Source organism: Ictidomys tridecemlineatus, chromosome 4, assembly GCF_052094955.1.
Source record: "Ictidomys tridecemlineatus isolate mIctTri1 chromosome 4, mIctTri1.hap1, whole genome shotgun sequence".
In the NCBI taxonomy this organism is placed as follows: domain Eukaryota; kingdom Metazoa; phylum Chordata; class Mammalia; order Rodentia; family Sciuridae; genus Ictidomys; species Ictidomys tridecemlineatus.
In genome coordinates, this window is record NC_135480.1 from 209,052,210 (window position 1) to 209,068,261 (window position 16,052).

Sequence of the window (16,052 nt, forward strand, 5' to 3'; positions counted from 1 at the left end):
CTGTTTAACAGAAGAGAAGGGGGCCTGGCTGTGGCCTGGGAGGGGGCAGGGACATCCACGGGTCTCTGACTTTAACACCATGTTGCCACCGTGTGGCAGAAAACCCGTGTTGGGTGAAAGCAGAGGAATCAAGGACTGTGAGCCGCCACTCCCATACCCGGGAGCTGTGGTGTCTGTGTCCACTAGCAGACGAGGCAGGACGGCAGAGCGGGACGGGGGCACATTACTCAGCAGGAAACAGGAAATTGTGTCAGCAGCTGTGGTGGGGCTTGGGCCACCAAGCTGGACTGCTGGACATCACAGAAGGTAATGAAGGCAGACCCCACTTAGGTGAGGGCCAGCATCCTGGAATCCAGACACAGAACCCAGGGTAGATGGGGACAGACTGGCCTGGGGCGTCTGTCACGTGGGGCGGTGGCCACGGCAGGATGGTGGTGTGGACCTACTAGTGCCACAGGGGCCACACACTTGGACGAGGTGGGGAAGGGTGTGGCTGGTGCCTCGCGAGGGCACCGTGTGCCGTGGCGCCTTGGGCGACTAGCTGAGGATGCCGCTCTGCGCACTGAGGAAGGGCTGCGGGAGCCGCCCAAAGTGGAGCTGCCCGAGAGCTCGTTCAGCCTGACTGAAACCTCCTGCGACACACCTGGGTGTCAGACATCACACCGTGGCCCCTCCGTGGGCACCACCTCTGCTTTCCTGCTTCAGTTATAAATAAATTTAGCATAAAATAAAATCCAGATGGATTAAGGATCACAAAACATGGCTAAGGGCTGGGCCTAGGCCCCATGGCAGAGTACTTGCCTAGCGTGCATGAGGCCCTGGACTCCATCCTCAGTACCATCTAAAAATTAACCTATAAGTCAAGGCCTTCTGTCCATCTACAACCACAAAATAAACTAAAAACCTGGCTAAGATGGTGGATTTTGTTATGCTTGACACATTTTTTTAAAAGTGGAAATCGCAAAGGGCAAGGAGACAGAGAATGAGGAGGACCTACAGCCTCCCACCAGTGGGACAGACCTCCATAGCACCGTGTGGCACGGGAGCCTGACAGGCAGCCAGGGAGGGACTGCCCTAGGGTACAGGGTCAGGGTGGAGCTGAGTCCTCTCTCCCTGGAACCAGTGTCTGTTTAAAGGTTTACATAGGCAGACCCCTGGGCACCTCTGGGCCCTGAGTCCAGGGAGGTAGTCCAGAAAAGACCAGATATGGAGCCAGAGGAGCAGCCAGGGCACGAGGAAGGGTGTCCAGCCAAGGAAAGGGGGCTGGGGCCATCCTGGAGCCCCTCCCAACACCAGCTGCCAAAGTGTCCCCTGAAAACCCAGGGCAGGGTGCTCCTGGCTGCGGCACCTCAAGGGGAAGCCCTGAGCCCAGCCTCCAGCCAGATGTAGCTGCCCACCTGGGCCCATCCACGGCGGGTGGCCAGAACGAGGCTGGCCAGGCAGAGGCTGGCCCTGGCTAAGGCTCACTGCAGAGCCCAGGGAGCCCTTCCCAGGCAAGAGCCAAAAGCAAGCCCCCTCCCCGGCTCCCCTACAGGATGGGGAGGGCCTGCAGACGTCCCCACTGGCTCCCAAACAGCTCAGGGGTGGAGAGTGCCCTGGTTGGAGTAAAACACAGGAGGGTGAAGACAAAACAATCGGAAACAAAGACAAGAGCCAGGTGGGCTGGGGCTGGGGCTCAGGGGTGGGGCGCCTGTCGTACTTCCAAAGTCATGACCCCTAATGTTGAATCCCCAAAGAGCAAAATTCCTAAGGTCTACAATCTCAACTCTGAAAGATTAAAAGAATCGTGAATGTTGAAATCCTGAAGGCTGGGATTCTGAACACGGGGATCCCCACGCCAGGCGGCTCCGGAGGATCAGCCTGCTTGCCATGGTCAGCAGGCAGAATAGGACGAGTGGAGCCTGGATGCCCGGGGCAGGGTGCCTCCCGGGGTGAGCAAGAGCTCAGAGGGCTGGGACTGGCCGTGTGGAAATGAGTGTGAGCATCTCCCAGGAGACAGAGGAAGAAGGCAGCCCCGTCGCCATGCAAGATTTGGAACATGGTCTGCGGACCACCTCCTCCAACTGCCAAGCCCCTCCCGGGAAAGCACTTTTTCACACGTCAGATTTTCTATTTAGTTTAGCTTTTTTTTTTATGTCTCTTTTCTCTCTTAGTTTTCCCCCCGCTATTTTAAATTGCCGGCATTATATTTTGCAGTCTGCTATGAGATGCATTTCATCTGCATTCGTGTCGGGGTCCTGAACAGAAAGCCCTTGAGACTCCTGATTTCCGATTGGCTTTGTGCACCTCTTGCCACTGTGACTCCAGCAGAGAGCCTCACTCCACGCTGGCCTGTGCTGAGCTTCGTGCATGCAGGTAAAGAGGTTCAAACAGCACCTTTGTGCATGTCCACTTGTGTGAGAGAAAATTTCCCAAGAGCTAGCTTGCTGGGGTCCCTCTGTACAGTGGTGACCCATTGCAGCAAAATAGGGTGTCCATCACCATATTTCCGATGACCACAGGATTTTTGTCATTTTCTTGCTGTCCTGGGAATGGAACCCAGGGCCTCGTACATACTAGGCAAGTGCTCCATCGCTGAGCCGCCACCCAGCACTTTTTACTTTGAGACAGGGCCTTGCTAAGTTGCACAGGCTAGCCTGGAACTTGGGGTCCTCCTGCCTCAGCTTCCTGAGTAGCTGGATCACAAGTGTGGCCACCACTCCTGGCTCCCAGATGACTGAAGCTATAGAGCTGGGCAGACACAATTACCAACCACAGGGCCATGTTTTGACATGTCTTTATGAATTCGGCTCCTCTGCTCCTAACTGAAAAGCCCGTGTAACCGTCATTAGCAGAGCTGAGTGCTCGTACTTGCATAATTGCCTACATTGTGACTGTCTGCTTTATCCGGTAAGTTGCCACCAAGTGTCCTGTCAGGCTTTTATGTTTCTCCCATAAATCCCCCTCTGAAAATATACATCTTTGAAATAATTTTTAAATTATTTTTTACAGAATTATATTTTCAGGATTTACATTGTTCAGATTGGTGATTTTAGAGACTTTAAAGATTTTGCTCTTTCGGGATTTCAACATTTGGAACTATGGAGTTTAGCACTGTGTCTTTCGGGATCACGGCTCAAGCCTGCAGGTGCTCACAGGAGGAATAAAGGCAGGTATGTGAGCTGGCCCGGCAGCCATGGCCACAGCGGTCAGCCACGGGAGCTGAAAGGCAGGGCAGCCCCGTGTCCACGGACAGGGAAGCCGATTGGTGTGGACAGAGCAAAATGATGTGAAGCCCTGCTTCATATTGAACGAGGTGGATGGGAGGCCCTGACGTGCAGTGAGAACCCTGGGCCGTTACCTTTCAGAGCCGTTATTACGAAATGTTGCTAGGGGCAAATCCATGGCCAGAGCAAACTAAAAGCTGCTCTCCCGGGAGAGTGGGTGGAGTGACAGCCGGGGGTGGTCTCCTCTGGGGTGACTGTCCCAGAGCAGCTGTCCGTCAGAGGGCTCTGAGCTGTGCCCTTGAGCATGGACGATGTGGGTCCCACATGATCCTCTGACCTCCGAGAAAACACTGGAGCAACCAGCTGCTCCCTGGACTGGAGCTTCACCATGATGGCAGCATGGGGGCCCCTGAATTTGTCCTTTGCCCTGTCTGCCACCACAGCCATGCACAGAAACAGCAGCCCCCACGTTGTACCCACCTGCCTGGGGCCTCCTGGGCCCCCAGTACCTTGCCAGATGTCACCTTGTTCCACTGAAGCACAGGAGATGCCAGGTTCCCAGGGGCTTCCAGGCCCTAAAGAAGAAGGGGCAGTTAGAGCCCCCCAGCAGAAGACCCCACAGCCCATGTCTCGGCCTCAGATCCGGGCCCCAACCTCCACCAGGCCTCAGGCTGGATTCTGAAGAGTCCTGCAGGGTATTGGCAGGGGGGTCTCACTTCAGGGGCTGGGGTGGAGGCAGCACGGTCCTCCCAGAGCACACTTGGGCTGCAAGCCCGCAGCCTTTCTGGAGCCCAGCAGCAGGGAATCGGGCTCAACCCCCAGCCCCCACCCCCGGACAAAGGTGCCCAGGTCTGGGCCTCTCCTCTGTGGAGTCACCCAGGACAAGGCTTGTGAATGCCCTTGTTTCCTAATGAGTCAGGGTGAAGCTGCTGCAGCCAGAGCTGCCACAGCCCCAGTGCCACAGCCCCAGTGGACACATGTCAGTGGACACATGTCAGTGGACACAGGTGGCCAGGGAAGCAGCCAAGGTCCTCAGGCCCAGAGGCTGAGCTGAGTGTCCCCTTGCCCCTCCTGCACGTACCCCGGACCTCGCAGAACTGGGCACAAAGGTGACAATGCCAGGGTTGGTCTGGGAGACCACGGGGACGGCCTTGCCCAGCACCGCCTCCCTCTGCTTCCGGTAGACCTCCTGTAGCCTGTGGTTCCTCAGCTCCAGAGTGCGCGTAGCCACGGCCTTTCGTTCCAGGGCCTGCTGCCGCCAGGCCTGGGCCTTGTGGCGCATGAAGTCCCGTAAGGACTCCGAGCTGTGCGGCTGGCACAGGGGCGCCCGGAGCCGTGGGCAGGACCCAGATGAGCTCGAATCTTGCTCCTTCCCCAATAGGTTCTGAGGGTGGCCCTGGCTGGGCCTCGACCAGGCCTGCTTGGTTCCCAAAGAGTGGGGGACAGCGGCTCTGAGCTTACTGGGGGGGGCAGTCCTTTGCCCAAAGGAGCTGCTCCAGGGCTGTTGGGGGACAGAGTGTGGCCTCTCCAGAGAGCTCCAGGGTCTGGAGACAGCGGGCTCCAAGTCTTCACAAGCCGCCCAGGCCCTCTGATGACAGGTCTGTCCACCAGAGGTGCTCCAGGGCCGCCGTGAGAAAGTGTCCAGCTTGTCAGGGTTTTTTCTTGACCTCTGGAAAGGGGGGTCTCTTCCTTGGGCCACCCAGGCCCTCTGTGGATAGGACTCCCACTTGGCTAAGGTATGCCAGGGCTGCTGGAGGCAGGAACTGCTGGGCCTCTCTAAAGAGGAGCACTTCCCCTCTGTCATGGCCCAAGAGCTCTTGGAGAAGGAGCCCTGCACATCCCGGGAGCCTGGGGGGTCCCGCTGCTGCCTCCCTGCTGGACTCTGCGGCTCTGCTTTAGCGGGTCTGAGCTTCGGTCTGTCCCTGGGGCTGCGGGCCAATTCCAGCCCGGCCTGGATCTGCTGCCGGAGGTCTTTCAGGATAGCCATAGCGGTTTGGACCGTCTCCGGCTGATCTTGGGAAGTCAGGCTGGGTGTGATCTCGGAGAGCCGCTGGTCACTGCCGGCAGAGGCAGGCCTGGGGAGCCAGGCGTGGATGGGTGAGCCCCGGGTGGCTGTGGCTCTCTTGCTGTCTCCTGCAAAGACAGGTGGTCACGGGGTGCTGGGCACTGCAGGTGGAAGGCAGGCAGAGCCAGCTCCTCTCAGCTCCCTCCCTCCCGACTGTGGCCTCGGCGCCCACACACAGAACCCTCAGAGCAGCAGCCACATGGGGCGAACCCTCCGCTCTGGATGTGTGTGCTGACTGCGCACACGAGGAGTGACACGAGACCCGCAGAGGAGTGGCCGCTCCTATCTGCAGTCCTTCTGCTGGGGAAACTGGTGGTGTGCTTGCTCCAGAGCTGACCCAGGACATTCTTGGGGACAGAAATCCTTAGGGTTTTTTGGTCTGTTTGTTTTGAGTACTGAGGATTAAAACCCAGGACACCCTCGGTTTTTTTATTTTTATCTTGAGACAAGGTCTCACAAAGTTGCTGAGGCTGGCCTCAAACTTGTGATCCTCCTGCCTCAACCTCCCAAGTTGCTGGGATTACATGTGTGTGCCGCCACTTCCAACCTTCTCAGGTTTTTAAAGATAATTATTTTCCTGTGTCCCCTCTCTGATGGTGATTTAGAGGGTGATTGACAGGTCTCTGGGAGAGACACCCTAGCTGCCTCCTCCTTTGATGAGATGGACAACATGGCCATCTCCTCCTCCACACCCGCCCCCTGGGGCCGCAGCAGACCCGCAGACCTGTGGCAGAGGCACGAGGTACCTAATTCCACGCTGGGGGCCCAGTCCCTCGAGGGTGCCTTGCTCTGGAGCCTGGGGCGGGCAGGAGGGGGCCCAAGCAGCAGCCTCACCAGGGCTTGTCCTTTTCTCCAGGCGTGAACACCAACCAACTCAGAATCTTAAACAGAGAAGACACACAAACACAGCCGGGTGCCTGTGGACCTCCGAACTGCGGCCCTGATGAGGAAGTGGGTGGCTCCACGTGGACCCTGGCGACCACCTCACAGGCTCTGGAGGGGCTCAAAGTGAAACCCCTCATGTCCAGCCCCCGTGGGTCAGAGCAAGGCTTCATCTCAGGGTGACTATGGCAACTTCTCTGACCCTCCGTATTCTCTTCAGTGAAAAGAGGGTAATAAATCTCCTCCTAACAGCTCTGTCCAAGGAGCACTCAGCATAGACTTGTGCACACTCCCACACACGCCCACACCTCCTCTCACCCGCATACACTCACACACTCACACCCTCACACACTCAGGCACGCAGCACACACTGTGGCCAGGAAAAGCCACCAGCAACGTGCAGGTCACAGCCCTGGGCGGCCCCTGCACCTGGCCGAACCTCCAGGTGCTCAGGGCAGGGGCTGCAGCTGGTCACACCTCAGCCGGAGGAGAGTCCTCTGCTCTGAAGCTGGTCAGAGCCAGCAGCCACGGGTGGGATCCGTGCAGGCTCCCAGGCCCACAGAACTGTGCGACACAGAGTAGATGTCACGGCACCTGCCAGCAAGATGAGCTCGCTCTAACAAACATGGCGCACAGCGACATCACTGCCAGGGGTTTCCTCACGCTCCCCGGCGGCGCTCACCAAGGCCAGCCCGGCCACCGTCATGACGGCCAGCCCTCCACCAGCCCAGCTGGGGACAGAGGCCTCTCACCCGCACCCTCAAACACAATCACCCACATGCACACAGACTTGTGCACACTCACACACACATGCACACACGCCCACAGCTCCTCTCACCTGCACACACTCACACTCTCACACACTCACGCTCTCACACACTCATGCACTCACATTCTCACACTCTCACACACACTCACACACTCACATGCCGACATACTCACACGTCCTCACACACACTCGCACACACCCTGAGGCCTGGAATCAAGATCTCCATGCACACCCAGCCCCCATGAAGGGAGATTTCTGCCAGTTGGGTGCTCCCCCTACACCCCTCATGGACCTGCCCTGAGCCTGCGTCGCCAGCCACAGGTCTGGAACCACACTCCCGGATGGAGCACGGGCAGCACTGAGCCATGCCGTCTGGGGTCAGGCCCCCGGGCCAGGGGAGGTCATGGTGCTGTCACAGCAGTCCCAGGCCTGGGTTCTAGTCCGGCTCCACCTCCTCCACTGTGGACCTCCGGCAAACGACCCAACTCCTCCGAGCCTCAGGTCCCCTCTGTCAGGGGATGGCTCTAGGAGCCCCTTCCCACGGTGCCATGAAAGTGAACCAGTGGTCACCATCACTGTGGCTGGAGTCAGGCCTGAGCTAAGGCTGGCGTGGCCCCATTGACCACTCCTGGACCTCACATAGGGACATGGGGACGTGTCAGGCTGCCCAGAGTGGCTCTCCCCGCCCTCAATGCTGCTCTACTGCACAAAGCTAGCCAGGCTTTCCCCGCCAAGCGCCGGGCAGAGACCCCGCTGCACCCTCAGCCCTCCCCCATCCCCCAGCTCGGCTTCCCGTGGCCCAGCAGAGGGGCCCATCGATGGATGGGTCCTGGTGGGCGCGTTTTTCCTTCTGCTGAGCACTTTGAAGGCAATTAATGTTTTTACGAGAGGATTTTTAATCTGTGGATGTGGATGAAGTCCCCAGTGCCCTGTCAAGGCTCCAGCTGACCTAATCTATGATAAAAAATGCAAAGTAAGGTGCGATAATCTAAAATTAAATATCGGGCTTCATCTTCCTGCGGCCCAGATGGATGAATATTTTATACTACCATGGTTTAATTTTTTGTTAACTGCAGCAGATTTCTAATTCATCCAGTTCCTGAGTCCTGTGGCTCTGACCTCTGAACCCAGACCCATCCCTCCTTAGCCCAGCTGTGACTTTGTCACTGTCAGCAACTAATGCTCATTGCCATCAGGGTGACAGGGTGGCCGTGGTGATGAATGTGGGCAGTGGCACGCCCCTCTGACCCGGTGTCAGGCAGAAGGCAGGTCATTTTTCAAGCTAGCCCTTAAAACAAAACAAGCCCAAAAGCCGAGGGGAGGGGGATGACACCCCTTGGTGTCATATAAATACAGGGTTCTATTTTGTGCATTTTCAGGGAGCTTCTGGAAACTTCTTGGAGCCCTTCAGTGTCTCTCTTGGATGCCAGTGGAGATTTTCCCGGCTGTCCTGCGACACCTCCAGGCAGCTAACAGACAAATTTGCCAAGGCCACATGGCCAGCTGGGCCTCCCGCCTCCCTGAAGACCTGCTGCTGAGCATGGCGGAGGCTACTGCTGGCCCAGGGAGCAGATGTCTGACCACACAGGTGCCTGGGCGTGCCTAAAGCTCATGCTGCCCAGCAGGCCAGGGCCCTGTTCTCACCCAGTGGGGAAACTGAGGCACAGAGGGTCAGTCCATGTCATGTCCATGGGAGCCATGTCCTGGCCCCAGGTGCTGCTTAGGCTTACAGTCAGGGTCCCACACAGCCCGTCTCAGGCCCTGTAGGCTGTGTCCTCCACACCGGGGGGTTCTCAGGGGTGTTCCCCGGGCCCAGACTGAGGGCAGGCCTTGGCAAGGTGCCCAGGCGTGGTCCCAGGTACACACGACTGGCTCTCAGGTTAGGAGCACAGGTTGTGAGCTGGATGGGTCAGGGCCTCTCAGCCTGGCCCTGGGCAGGCTGCCCAACCTGTTCCCACATGTAGCAGGCCGTGTGCCTTTCCCCAAGGAGCTCTGAGGATAAAGTGATTTGATGTCCTCACAGGCTTGACCTTGAGGATGTTCAAAGGAGGCCCAGAAGAGCTCTGCCAGCCTCCGTCCCAACAACCCGCTACTGCCCACGTCCAGTGGAGGGCAAAACCCCTCCCGCGTTCACCCTGAGGCTCTGAAACCAGCAGCCAGGCAGGGCACCTGGGTCTCTGCAGGGCCAGGCCTCAGGGAGGGGGGGGGATTCCTAACTCAGAGGGAGTTCGGAGTCCTCCAGGCCCTGCCCACCACTGAGGACAGACCTTGGCAAGGTGCCCAGGCATGGTCCCAGGTACACACGGGGTGGGCAAGGGGGAGCTCTGTTATCACCTATTGTTAATTATATCCTCTATTATCAGTGACAGCATTAGTGATGGCCTTACCCTGGCTAGCCTCTTGGAGAGTGTGGGATCTGCGAGCCTCCTCCTCCCCCTCCCCCCCAGCCTTCCCCTCCCCCTCCCCCACTCTTCCCCCACCCCACCCCTACCCTACCCACCCTGCCCGGGCGGGTGGAAGAGCCTGTCCTTGTTTCTGCCTGGAACCCTAAGTCTCCAAGTCCCAAGCTGGGCCAGCGGGGACACCCGCCCCCCAGACATCCCGCACCCTCACTTCGGCAGCACTGTGGGAGTGCGCAGTGCCTTGTCCTCAGGGACTGTGGCGGGGGCTGGAAGGACAGGACAGCGCTCGGGCTGTGGTCTTTCACTTCACCATGAGGGACACACAACCTGCACAGGCAGGAGCCACCCGCGGCTCCTCTGGTGGCCACTGGAGCTGAGGCCCCCAGATCCCAGGCGTCCTGAGCCTGGTGTGTGTGGCAGTGCAGGTGACCCTGCCAGCCAGCCAACCTCAGGACTGAATCCAGAGCTTCTGCCAACTCTAGGGACCCCGGTACCCGGGTTCCCAGCCCTCACCTTTGCCTTTGGCTGGTCCGCTGGGGCAGAGCGACTGGGCAGGTTTCTCCCTTTTCCAAGAGATGTTTCTGGTCCTCTTAGTTTTTTCCCTTGGAACTTCAGCGAGAGGAAGAGGAAGAGGGAGGGAGAGTGAGGAGTGGACCCCACATGGCCACTGCACACGCATCCCGAGTCCTGGGGTTCCTTGAGTGGGTGGGTGACCAGATGAGCCAGGCCCCAGGGAGCCCAGCAGCAAGGGTTGCAGCCAGAGGGGCTGGGTACCTGGCTCCAGCTGTGGGTCAGGCCAGCTCTGGGATCCTGGCTGGCAGAACACAGGGCCAGACGGCCCCTACACATGTCCAGCTGGCCACCACTGCAACACGGGGGCCTGCCTCTGACTGCCTTCTCCCAGCCCCTGCAGAAACCTCTGCCACCCTGCTGGGCCGGGGAACTCAGAAGCCAAGGACATAAAACACCTCCCAGCCTCCTCCCCCTCCACTCTGGGGTCTCCAAAACCCTACAAGAGCCCACTTCTCTCCACCCCATGCCTGCCCTCAAACAGAGCTGCTCAAGCCCAGCTGTCAGCCGCTCAGGTCCAGCACCCCCGGGTCCAGCACCCTCGGAGGCTGCACGGGGCGGGGGGGGGGGTGAGGCATGTGTTCCCGATAGTGCAGCCCTCCACTCCCAGAGCAGCCTGCCTGTCCCTCCACCCCTCCTCTGTCTATAGAATGAGTGAGCAAGCTCAGCCACGTGTGTCCCCAGGCCCACCCCCTACCTGGAAGTCTTCTGACCCATGGCCCACCCACAGCACCTCCAGAGCTAGGCAGGGCCTACGTCTGCCAGACGGCCCAGGGAGCAAGGGGCTGGGGGTCCTAGAGGGCCTCGGGCTGGCTGCAAGGTAGTGAGAACACCTCCTTCTGCAAGGAGATGGCTCTACAAAGAGCCATCTGAGGGGGCCTGGGATTCTCTCCCCCGAGAGGCAGAGGGTTACAGCTCAGGCTCCAAATCCCCATTAGCACCTTCTCAGCTAGGGTCCTCTCTGACCCCCAGTGTCATCTGTAAGTGGGGCCCAGCACGTGGTATCCACACCACTCACCTGAAGCCTCCCGCTGGGTGACCTGGGAGAGCTCGTGCCCCAGGCCAGAGAGTACTATGTCTTCCATTCTGGGCTCAGCTGCATGCAGGTCGCTGAAGCCTGGGGCATGCACACAGAGGGGGCAGGGAGAAGGCTCAGGGGCAGCACCTCGGGCCACGCCCCAGCGAGGACAGCCCCTCAGTGGGAAGCTGCCTCATTAGGCCAGACCTGGCACCACCGACAGGTCACCGCCGTGGCTTACAGAGCAGAATCTGCCCTCCTGCAGGGCACCGGCTGGGCTTGGAACCTCCACATGGGAAAGGAGGCCACAGCCCCTGGTTCAATCCCATCCTTTTGAGGCAGCAAGACTCAGAGGGCACACCCCAGAGCTGGCCAGAGAAACACTGGGAGAGCCACGGGGGGGAGCAGCCGCGGTCTCCCTGGCGTTTCATCATCTATACTTTCAGAAAGAAGCACGCTGCCTTTGAAAAAGGCACAAGGGCCGTCCTGGGGGACCCACTTCCATGAGGCGACCAGAGCCCAGGTCCATGAGACAGGAAATAGAGGGGTGGGGTCTGGGGGGCTGGTGTTTAATGGGGACAGAGCTTAGTTTGGAACAATGGGGAAGCTTGGGAGATGGACAGAGGTGTGGCCACCCAGCAATGGATACATTTAATGCCACTAACAGACACGTAAGAGTGCCTAAGATGGCAGGTCTTATGTCATGTAGTTTACAATCATCTTTAAAAATAAGCTGCTGCCTTAAAAAAGAAAAAGGGCAGATGTCCATCTCCCTGCCTCCTTAGAAGGAGGCACCTGGGCCAGGCCCCCTCCTGCCCAGCAGTGAGGCTCCCTAGATATGCCACCCCTCTCCAGGCCAGGAAGCGGGTGAACCTTCTAGACCGCACTCTGGCTTCTTAGGGTCCCTGACCACACAGCTGGCCTGCTTGGGGACCAGCCCCCAAAGCTTCAGGGACAAAGAAACTGACCCAGGTTCTTTCCATACCCTCCACGTCCCTGTCCTTCCAATGTGATTCAGCCATCAATGGGCCTTCCTCACCTAAACCCAGATCAGAAGCCCCTCTCCAATCTCCACGTGGCTCTGGGGCCTTGAAGCCCTCAGGGCACTGGGCACATGGCACACACCTCCCTGGTGGACCACACTGGTGCCCCTGCCTCTGGCACCCTCCCAACCTGCCTGCTCCTGGCCTCCACAGCCTCAGGCCCAGCCTCCCTCCCCCAGCCAACCTGCCACTGACCTGGGCATCTTGTAGGGGCTGGAAGGGAGCTTGTCGCCTTGCGGGTCTTGCTCCTGGGTGCTGGCGACGCAGCTTTGTAGAGGCGCGAGGCACTGGAGGGTGCTGAGGTGCCCAAGGAGGCGCAGCTGGCCTGCCACTGCGTCTGCGCCCGGATCTTGTCCCTTAGCTGCTCCAGCCGTGGGTTGCTCTTTCTGGGATGCCGCCGGGGACCTAGCATCTGGGGCGGCCTCTCCCTCCAGGGCCCTCGGGGAGGTGCACATGATTCATGGCCCCCAGAGGAGCCAGAAATGCGGCCCGATGACACCGAACTGTCCCCGTCCCTGTCCTCCTGGTTTACAGCCCACAGGGGCAAGCTGCAGGCCTCCATACTGGGGCTTGGCTCCTCCATGTCATCAGACCAGACCACGTGAGGAATCGTGCCATGAAAGCCCAGCTGCTGGGAGGGCCCGGGCCACCTCAGGTCAGCTATGAGGTCATCCTCGGCTGCAGGTAGACCAAGACTGTCTTCCCTTGGAAAGAGTGACAGACACAGTTGGTCAGGCTGGCGGCCCAATGCTGAGCAGAGCATTCGAGACTGAGTCCCCTGTCCCTGCAACCCCTGCTCCCACAACTGTCCCACAGTAAACACTCTTTCCCAGGACCCTTGCCCTGACCATCTCTCGTGGGGTCTGACCATGCCCTGTTGAGGTGGGGACCGTCATCAGCCCAGTTTGCAGGTGGGAAAACTAAGGCTCAGAGGCCAGCCCACACCAAGGCGCCTGGCAGAGGCAGACCCAGGACCTGAGCGCTGACCTCCGTGTCCTGGTGTCGTCCACCAGGGCACTGCCTGGGGAAGGCAAGACCCCTGCAGCCTGCCCCACGCATTAGATGACACACAGACACTACCTGGGCTTGGTCTTCCTGCTCTCCGTTCTCCCCAGGGTCCTGACAGACCAGAGGCCCTGCTGCTGGCTCTCCTTGGGGAAGGGCTGGAGTGCTCTCCGAAGGTAGGTGGGCAGCCTGCCCAAGACTGGGGTTGGCATGGCCAGTAGCCGAGGTGGGTGAGCACCAGGGCGAGCCCCAGCCGCCATCAGCCTGACGGTGTGCTCACATGGTGGCCTCAAGGTCTACAGCCCAGGGCCCATCACCGTGCTGGACAGGCTGGCCACTGCCTGGCTCTGGATGTTGGCCTGTGCTGGCCCCCTGGCCTACAGTGGAAGCCCTCAGGACGGTCATTGAAACTGGGTGGGGACAGTGGGTGCAGGCCCTGAGCTGGCAATGGCGGGGGTGGGGGCTTCCTAATGAGTTGCCCCTCAGTGGGGTGGGAGAGAATTCCAGGTGTCCCCATGACAGCATAATAACCCCGTGTCACTCAGCGACAGAGCCTGAGCCCTTCAACTCCTGCGGGGGCTCCCACCAGCACTCCCAGATGTCCCCCAAAGCCAGGAGTCCTGGCTTGCGTCCTCCTCCCCGGGAGCTCGAAGAGACACACCCCAGGGGTTCCATGAACCTGCCCGGCAGGCAGCGTGGCGGGTGGACATGGGTTCTGCGTGTGGCTGGTCTGGGGCGCAGCTGGTCCTGAGGTCGAGTGGGGAAGGGAGACCCTGCCTCCCCCTGAGGTCTGTGAGTGCCCGTGAGTCCTCTGCTGCGTGGCTGATAGGGACAGGTGTGGAGATGCGGGAATCTGTCTTGGGATGTGGCCCAGAGATGAGCTGACAGCAAAAGTCCCCTGGTTCTAGGTGGCATGAAGAAAACCTAAGTCTTTATTGTTTTATTTTGGGGGTTGGGGGTGGAAGCCAGGCCCTCCCACGTGCCGGGAAGGCTCTCTGTCACGGGGCCACACCCCTGCCCTTCCTGGGGCTTTTTATACAGCGCCTGACCTAGGGAAAGGCTGCCAAGCCCAGGCCCCACCTGGAACCTGAGGCCCCCCAGACCTCCCTACGCCAGGACTGCCACAGCCAGCAGGACCCGAATCCAGCCCAGGGACACGGCCCAGCCTGGTGTCCCAGTCTGCTAGGGCTCCTGGCTTCCCTGGGGATGACATTTACAAGAGATCAGAAGTCCCAGAGAGGAGACTAGGGCTGCCGTAACTGGGGGCCTGGAAAAGGCTGAGGAACTTCTGCAACCTCCTAGAGTGCCACGCAGCAGATCTGGGCCGGCACAAGAGGCTGGGGGCCACCGGGAGTGACCGTGTGTCACCCACGCCATCCTGGAAGCCTGAACCACTCTGAGGTGATCCTTGAAGACAGCTCCACCTCTGGTTCCCTCTGGTTCCCAAGGAGCCTCCCCACCCTGGGACTGAACGCCCCTCTGCTTCCTACAGACATGGCCCTGGGCCATCCAACCCCCAAAGGACTGGCCCCTTTATTGACCGTCACCTCCTGTCTGCCAGGCCTTTAGGCCCCCATAGCACCCAAGTCCGGGACTCCCCAGCCCTGCTCCCAAAAGCGGGGGGCAGAGCATCTCAGGATCGAGGCTGGACACACCCTGCCCACAGCCCACAGGTTGTTGAGGCCCTGGTTTGACGGGATAGAGCCACACACAGTGGCCAGAACCGAGTGAATACTTTCCTGGACAAAGAGCAAAAGCATGGAGAGGCCTGGCTGAGGACAAAGCCAGGGCGGAATGGCTGCTGTCCTGTGGGCTGTGAGGCCACCGCTCACTGCCCTCTCCTCCCAAGCAGCCGTGATGGGTGCTGCTGGGTTCCCCCAGGCTGCTCAATCACCAGGCTTCAGGACACACTCCAAACCTGGGGGCTCACGCTGGCTCCCCAAAGCCTGGAGCCTCTGCTCATGTCCATGCCATGGCCAAACCTGTGCAGTCTGTCTCCTGCCCCCAGGACCATCACACCTGCTAGCAGGGCGGGTCTCTGTGCTGGCCGCAGAGTGGCCAGGAACAGAGGCTCCCAGAAGACCAGTGGGCAGAGGCCAGAACCTGGGTCAAGGAGCCTGCACGTGTCCCTGGCAGCACCGTCACCTCAGCTGGGCCCTCTGCAGGCCTGGGGGAAGGTCCATGCCAACCAGGGCCTGCTCCTGGACTCCTGGTGCTGGCCAACCCACTACCTCCTTGGCTTCTACCACTGGAGCTCCATTCTGGTGCACAAGGCACATACCCCTTCCCCGGCCCTCTGGCCTCCTCCCTCCCCTCTGCTCCTGGGAGGACAGTCCTGTAACACCCCACAGTGTGAAGGGCATGCCCACTCCTGTTCTTGGGGGTGCCTGCCAGATCCCTGTCCACCTCTCCTGTGGGGTCGTGACCCACGTCAGCAGGTAAACACGCCCCTTTATCAGCAATTATTCACTGCATGGCTGGGCACTTTTGCTACCCTGTGACAGTCCCTTGAGGGACGTCCACTTATTACCTTTACTATAGGGGAGGGACTTGGGGCTCAGCTTGAGTCACAGGTCCAGGGGCCTGGGAGGGTCAGAAAGCTGGCAGGCCAAGTCATTCCCACGACCTCCCACACCCCCAGGGCCAGGAAAATCCGCTGCTCCTGGGGGTCCCAGGGCCAGGCGGAGCCCTGTATGAGGGCTTGGCAGGGTGGGCTGGGAGGAGAAGCCAACAGGCATCCCCGTGTACCCTTGCCCAGCCTAGGCAGGGAGGGTCCAGGGGCTGAGACACCAGGCCCCCTCGGGATCTCAGGCAAGCTGTGCAGCCCTCCAGGCCCTGGCCCACTCCTCTGCGAAGCGAGCGGAACCTCGTCCCTGGGGAGGCGCCCTCGGGAGTTCCGAAGACACATGGAACACCAAGTTCTCGGCTGGGCCTGCAGAGTGGAGGAAGGAGCCAGGGAGGGAACCCAGGTACCCGGTCCCTGTCCAGCCTCCCACCCCTGTGCCGGCCCACAGCCAGCACCCAGTTCCAAGACTGGGCTGCACAGGTACAGACTGGGGTGGGGTTCAGCAGGCAGCAACGCCGCAGAGGCC

The 16,052-nt window shown here is 59.9% G+C and overlaps 1 protein-coding gene and 1 long non-coding RNA gene across 8 annotated transcripts in view; one reads left to right on the plus strand and one right to left on the minus strand.

Moving 5' to 3' along the window:
- The window catches only part of Ccdc187 (coiled-coil domain containing 187), a 65,063-nt gene that overhangs the window by 30,753 nt on the left and 18,258 nt on the right, over window positions 1-16,052 (minus strand). For 6 of the 7 annotated variants that reach the window (XM_078048702.1, XM_078048701.1, XM_078048700.1 and 3 more), the window contains 6 exons: window positions 12,151-12,659; window positions 10,913-11,011; window positions 9,838-9,933; window positions 6,018-6,152; window positions 4,288-5,339; window positions 3,687-3,781 (listed from right to left, as the gene is read on the minus strand). In XM_078048702.1, coding sequence (XP_077904828.1) covers window positions 3,687-3,781; window positions 4,288-5,339; window positions 6,018-6,152; window positions 9,838-9,933; window positions 10,913-11,011; window positions 12,151-12,538 — 1,865 coding nt within the window. In that variant the 5' untranslated portion in view covers window positions 12,539-12,659. The remainder of the gene's footprint in view (window positions 1-3,686; window positions 3,782-4,287; window positions 5,340-6,017; window positions 6,153-9,837; window positions 9,934-10,912; window positions 11,012-12,150; window positions 12,660-16,052) is intronic. The other variant, XM_078048703.1, reaches the window with a different exon arrangement.
- LOC120889947 (uncharacterized) lies at window positions 2,949-7,921 on the plus strand. Its single transcript, XR_005734200.2, has 3 exons — window positions 2,949-3,152; window positions 5,877-6,013; window positions 6,128-7,921. It is a non-coding gene; the product is annotated as an uncharacterized LOC120889947 (long non-coding RNA).